The 6000-nt window shown below is 43.8% G+C and overlaps 1 protein-coding gene across 1 annotated transcript in view; it reads right to left on the reverse strand.

The window, feature by feature from the left end:
• The window catches only part of HSD17B12 (hydroxysteroid 17-beta dehydrogenase 12), a gene marked incomplete at its 5' end in the record, with an annotated part of 51145 nt that overhangs the window by 39878 nt on the left and 5267 nt on the right, over window positions 1-6000 (reverse strand). Inside the window, 2 exons of the mRNA XM_014522167.2 lie at window positions 936-980; window positions 4377-4441. Coding sequence (XP_014377653.1) covers window positions 936-980; window positions 4377-4441 — 110 coding nt within the window. The remainder of the gene's footprint in view (window positions 1-935; window positions 981-4376; window positions 4442-6000) is intronic.

Consider the following 6000-nt stretch of genomic DNA (forward strand, 5'->3'; position numbering starts at 1 on the left):
AGAAAATTACATTTCGAAAGAGAAATCAGGCTATTTTACGCAATAGTTTTTCCTACTCGGTTGTATGTTTTCCACGTAAAACCTTTCCTCCCCACCCCGAGACTTACCTATTGGGTGCTGCTCTACATGCTGCAGCTGCATGCCTGTACGCGGTGTCCCGATAAGACACTGATATATTGGTATACCTCTAGTGTCTGTCTCTGTGCGTCTGTGTACATGCCTCACCCCAGCCTGCCTTTCTGCAGCAGCAGCCTTGAGCACATGTCCAGACTTGTATGGCGGCTCCTCTGCACTGCCACTGCTGCTTTGCTGGGCGGCCCAGAGGCCGCAGTAATGGCAGCAGAGTGAAACCCAGGTGTGGGCTCCAAAACTACACGCGCCATTAACACATTTTAAAAAATGTATGCAAGAACCATTTAACACATTAATTGCACACGTTAATGGTGATGAATTGACAGCCCTATATGGAAGTATTGCTTTATATCGGGGGTCGACAAAATGCGGCCCGGGGGCCAGATACGGCCTACCAGGCCATTCTATCCGGCCCGCGGGGCCCCTAAAAAATTTAGAAAATTAATATGCATCTGCCCCTAGCTGCCTGCCATGTGGCCCTCAATGGTTTGCCAAAACTGAGTAAGCAGTCCTCCACCCAAAATAATTGCCTGCCCCTGCTTTATACACACATCTTGCTTATTCTTTTCCTTTATAGATACCTATATGACATATATGCGAATCATTTATATTAAGATGTCTTTTTTGCAACATAATTTAAGAACAGTCTGATGAGAAGACAGGAGGACAGGAGATTCTTAAGAGTTTAAAAAGGAGGACAGTGAATCTGCCAAGGAAGTTAAAAGAATTTATGGGTAACAGGTGATCCAACGCTATTTAGAATACTTACATTTTCAAGTGCAAATGTTAATAAGGGCACTTACCTTACAAACAGACATGATGTTAATGTTTATCATTTTGTCGATTGTCTGCAACAAAAAGAAATGATTTCTAGAAAAATGACTGATAAATATTAAACCAGTATATCCTGGCATTTTAAATCTTAGGACCAATTATAAATGCACCCAGATTTGAGCCAAAAACCTCCTCCTCCAGTAAAATAATAGACCATCCTCACATCAGAAACAAACGCATATACATTTCGAGTCAGCTGTCCTAGATCCTGGTCACAGATACAAATGGTAATTCCCCAAATACATGCAAAGAAGCTTCTTTATTTAATTTTAGATTATATATTAGTTGGATATAAAGCAGAGTTTCTTAATTATCTAAGCATTACTTAAGTAATGCAGAGTAAACATATAGCTCAAAAGGTGAAGTGTGTAAGTTCATATTCTAAACTGGAACTATCCCCATTTCAGACAATTTGCCCTCAATACCATTATACTGTGGTCAACACCTACCTTAATAAAGAGGATACAGACAGGAAGTAATATTATTACTTCTATATTATCGAAAACACCATTATTGAGGAAATCTGCAATTGTTCCCAATATCAATAATGCTTTTAATCAATTAAAGTAAATTAGTACCTTAGCTATTTTCTTGACTGATTCTCATGGCTCCTTATAAGTCTTATCTTTGCTCTTTTATCAAGGTACCAACATGGTACCTTGATAAAAGGTACCCGCGTTCAAGTCAGCGGGTCCGGATGCTCTCCACCCCAGGGTGCTGAAGGAGCTAGCTGGGGTTATTGCAGGGCCCCTGGCACGGCTCTACGAGCGATCGTGGTGCATGGGCCAGGTGCCAGACGATTGGAAGGTAGCTAATGTGGTCCCCATCTTCAAGAAAGGGAAAAGGGAGGACCCGGGCAACTATAGGCCTGTCAGTCTTACCTCAATCCTGGGGAAACTCTTTGAGAAGATAATCAAGGAGCACATTTGTGATGGGCCGGCATCAGAAATGATGCTCAGGGGCAATCAGCATGGATTTATTATGGGGAGATCATGTCAGACCAACCTGATCGCCTTTTATGATCAGGTCACAAAGGCCATGGACACAGGTGTCGCGGTGGATGTAGTCTTTCTGGACTTCAGCAAGGCCTTTGACACCGTCTCTCACCCCATCCTAATTAATAAACTAGGCAACTGTGGCATAGATGCCTACACTTGGGGTGGAAAGCAACCTGTTTAAATTCGCTGATGACACCAAAATTTGGGGGGAGGTGAGCACGCTAGCAGGGAGAGAGAGATTGCAGAAGGATCTGGATAGGTTACAGGGGTGGGCAAACAGGAACAGGATGTGTTTCAATACGGACAAGTGCAGGGTGCTGCACTTGGGTAGTAGGAACCAGCAGCACACTTATACGATGGGGAGCTCCCTACTTGAGAGCACGGAGGCGGAAAGGGATCTTGGTGTCATTATTGACTCCAAGATGAACATGGGCCGACAATGCGAGGTCATGGTTGGCAGGGCTAACCGGACCTTGTCGTGCATCCACAGGTGCATCTCGAGTAGAGCCAGGGAGGTGATCCTCCCCCTCTATGCGACGCTGGTCAGGCCGCAGCTGGAGTATTGTGTCCAGTTCTGTGCGCCCCATTTCAGGAGGGATGTGGACAACATGGAGAGGGTCCAGAGGAGGGCCACCCGCATGATCCGGGGACAACAGGGCAGACCCTACAGTGAGAGACTGCGGGACTTGAACCTATTCAGCCTCCACAAGAGAAGGCTGAGGGGGGACCTGGTGACCGTCTATAAACTCACTAGGGGGAACCAGAAGGGTTTGGGGGAGACGCTGTTTCCCCTAGCCCCCGCTGGCATAACAAGGAGTAATGGGCACAAGTTGATGGAGAGGAGGTACAGATTGGACATCCGAAAAAACTACTTCACAGTTAGGGCGGCTAGGAGCTGGAACCAACTTCCAAGGGAGGTGGTGCTGGCCCCTACCCTGGGGATCTTTAAGAAGAGGCTGGATACCTACCTGGCTGGACTCATTTGAGTCCCGTTTTTGTTTCTAGGGTTTTTCTTTTTTGGGTTGTTCTCCCGCCCTGGCGGGGGGTCGGGCTAGAAGATCTATTAGGTCCCTTCTGACCCTAAAACTATGAAACTATGGTATCTTATGGTATTCAATACTTATGATTAATATAAATTCTGATATACTGGACACACTGTACTCCAAACAACATGATTATTTGTAAGGGAGATGTATTTTTTTAAAAGCTGGTATTTACTATTCACTGTATTATAAAACTATTTAACAATTTAATTCATTTACTAATATAAGTCTTAATCATTACATGAAAAAAATTACAACACTTAAAAGATTTACAAGGTTAGTTGATGGTGAACAAAAACAGCAATATTTCCATTAACTTGTTTGAGTTCATAGAATATGAGACTAGGGCAAGGGATGGACAAGTCTCAAGTTTATTATACACATTTGTAAACATGAAAGTGTTGCACTTGAGCATTTTAAATAGATTAAATCTGGCATGCATTCATTGAGAAATGAGTTTTCATGTGGCCAGAGTGCATATCGAAAGCAAGTGCAACTTGTGCTGCTTTTGTTCACATGAACTGAATACTTCCACATGTACGTGAATCTAAGATGACCCTGAATTTTAGATGACCCCCCCCATAATTAGATTTTGTAGATTCTACATGTGGAAAATGTATAAAATTTGTTATAATCTTCCATGTAAAGAATCTAATTATCAGGAGGGCCATCTTAAATTCATCCTCACCATCACTGCAGTGGGGAAAACAGTGGTAGAGATACATGAGATAAAAGGGAGATGGTAGGGAGACAGTGTAGAAGGCAAGTTGTAGGAGGGCAGGCAGCCTTCTCTGTGCCACCCCTTCTTCCCCCACTTGTCCCCGACCCCCCCCCAGCCTCAAACCCCCACCCCCTACCCAATCTGTACCTTTCCCCCCACTGTTTTGGGCTGTTTTACACTGGTACTAGGGTATACCTGCACTGTTACTAGGGCATAGAGTACAACACCAGCCCTCATGCCACAGCAGCAACAGAGCCTGCACCACTGCTACAGGGCTGGGCTAGGTTGAGGTTGTGTTCTATGTCCTAGGCTGGAGCGAGGACCAAGCCTGCCAGCATGGGAGCAAAGATGAGCTGGGGGAGTGGGCAGGGGCCTGAGGCTGAGGGGGAAGGATGAAGAGGTAGTACAAGGGTGGGGTGCAGGCAGCATAGCCATAGCAGCTATCTGCCCCTGCTCCTCACTGCCTTGTACTCATTTCCAAGCTCCCCCTTGATAAATTGGGGGCGGGGGAGGAAACTTGCCTTGGAATTATAATCACACTTAGAAAACCTGATTTAACAAGTACTCCAGCCTGAACCAATCTAGTACAAGTTTATTCTTAAGTGAGAAAACCATAGCAGAGTCAAGTTATATATATAAAACACTTACATTATCCAGGTCTGGAACATCAAGGAAATATTCTGGATAAGCGTATGAAATCCCTACATTGTTGACTGAAACAGAAGCAAAGAGTTTTATTTAGCTCTGCTAGCTGTCACAGTTCAGTTCTGTAGCTTTGATGACTTGGAATTACAAGTCTCACTTGAAAATTAACAATGCCACATTCAGACATTTTGTAATTGCAAGTCCTTGATGCAGTCATGATACAACACTTTCCTACACTGGAAATACACTCCTCTGTCCTAGTTCAAGGGTGTTCAACCCCCAGCTCACAGGCAATATCCAGCCCATGGAACCCTGTCATCCAGCCTGCAAGGCTCCCTATGGGTTTGGGGGAAGGGGTGTGGTAGCAGCATTAACTGCTGCTACACAGCTGCCAAATTTCTGGACCTGTGGAGAACCCTACAGATGAGCAAGTCAGGATCTGGGCAGTGCAAAGTGGGATCCAGGCACTCATCCAGGCCTAACCGCATGCCACTCATCTGGCCCACAGAACTAGTGGATAAGATGAAGGTGAGGGTCCAATCAAACTCTTAAATGGGACCAGCTAGGTTTTGAGAACTTATCCACCTTCATACGCAGAGATCCCTGTTCCAAAAGTTATGACCTCCTTTCCGAGTCAGGGCCTTAACTCTGTTAAAATTCAAATCATGGAGACAAGAAGCACATTCAACTCTATGTTTAAATAAATTAATCTTTACATATCTTCCTCAAATGCATATATAGGAGGAGGCAAGAACCCATTCTTTAGCATGCATGAAAAACATAAAGAACTAGGGATCCAGCCCTCACTATAAGGAATTAAGTCTGAACATCTGGAGAGATGGAAACCAAGACTACCTGTACAATTTTTTTAAATACTTGTAATAACACTTCGGAAACCTCCAGTTATGTTAAAAGTGTTTATTAATACTTCTCATTTCCCATCTCTACCTACTGGGGAGAAGTAAAGCACGTGTATAGACAGAAAAAAAAAAAGTTTCAAGTCACTTGAATAAAATTAGAAGCCAAGAAATACCTCTCAGTACCTGTGAGCATCCTAAGTGAGAACTTCAAAGTTTTCAAAAGAAAAACCATCCCACTCAGTTTCCCCAGTAACTTCAAGAGATGTCTAATTTTCTCCCAGCAAAAAAATAACTGACCCAAGCTCTCTAGGGCACTGATTGCTTTCAAGCGGTCACTATGGCTCTGCTCAGTCTTATAATTATTGCAAAGAAAAGTGCATGCACGCTGTTTATAGCAGAAGAGACCCATAAAAAAGGGAATACGCTGAAACAGCAAAATACCACTCCAAATCAGCAACTGTGTCAAGGCAGTAGATGGCAGCAGGAACCAACATGCAGTCTACCAGCTCATCGCAAGCACTCCGTGTAAGAGCTTCAATAGCTTACAGGGGGTGAGGGGAAAGCACAAATAGGAATGAGGGAGAAATCTCATTAATGACAATCTTAGTACATTAAGCAGCCTATGTTTTTGACAAAGATGATCTTATTTTTTTAAAGGGTTTGTGTTTTGCTTTCTCTCTATATGCAAAGCCTCATTACATGGGGATTCGCCATGGCAAAAACTGTTCTACAAGTTGTTTTCACACTTCGGATCTGTGAAATCTTTC

This window comes from Alligator sinensis, unplaced genomic scaffold (genome assembly GCF_000455745.1).
Source record: "Alligator sinensis unplaced genomic scaffold, ASM45574v1 scaffold441_1, whole genome shotgun sequence".
Taxonomy (NCBI): Eukaryota; Metazoa; Chordata; order Crocodylia; family Alligatoridae; genus Alligator; species Alligator sinensis.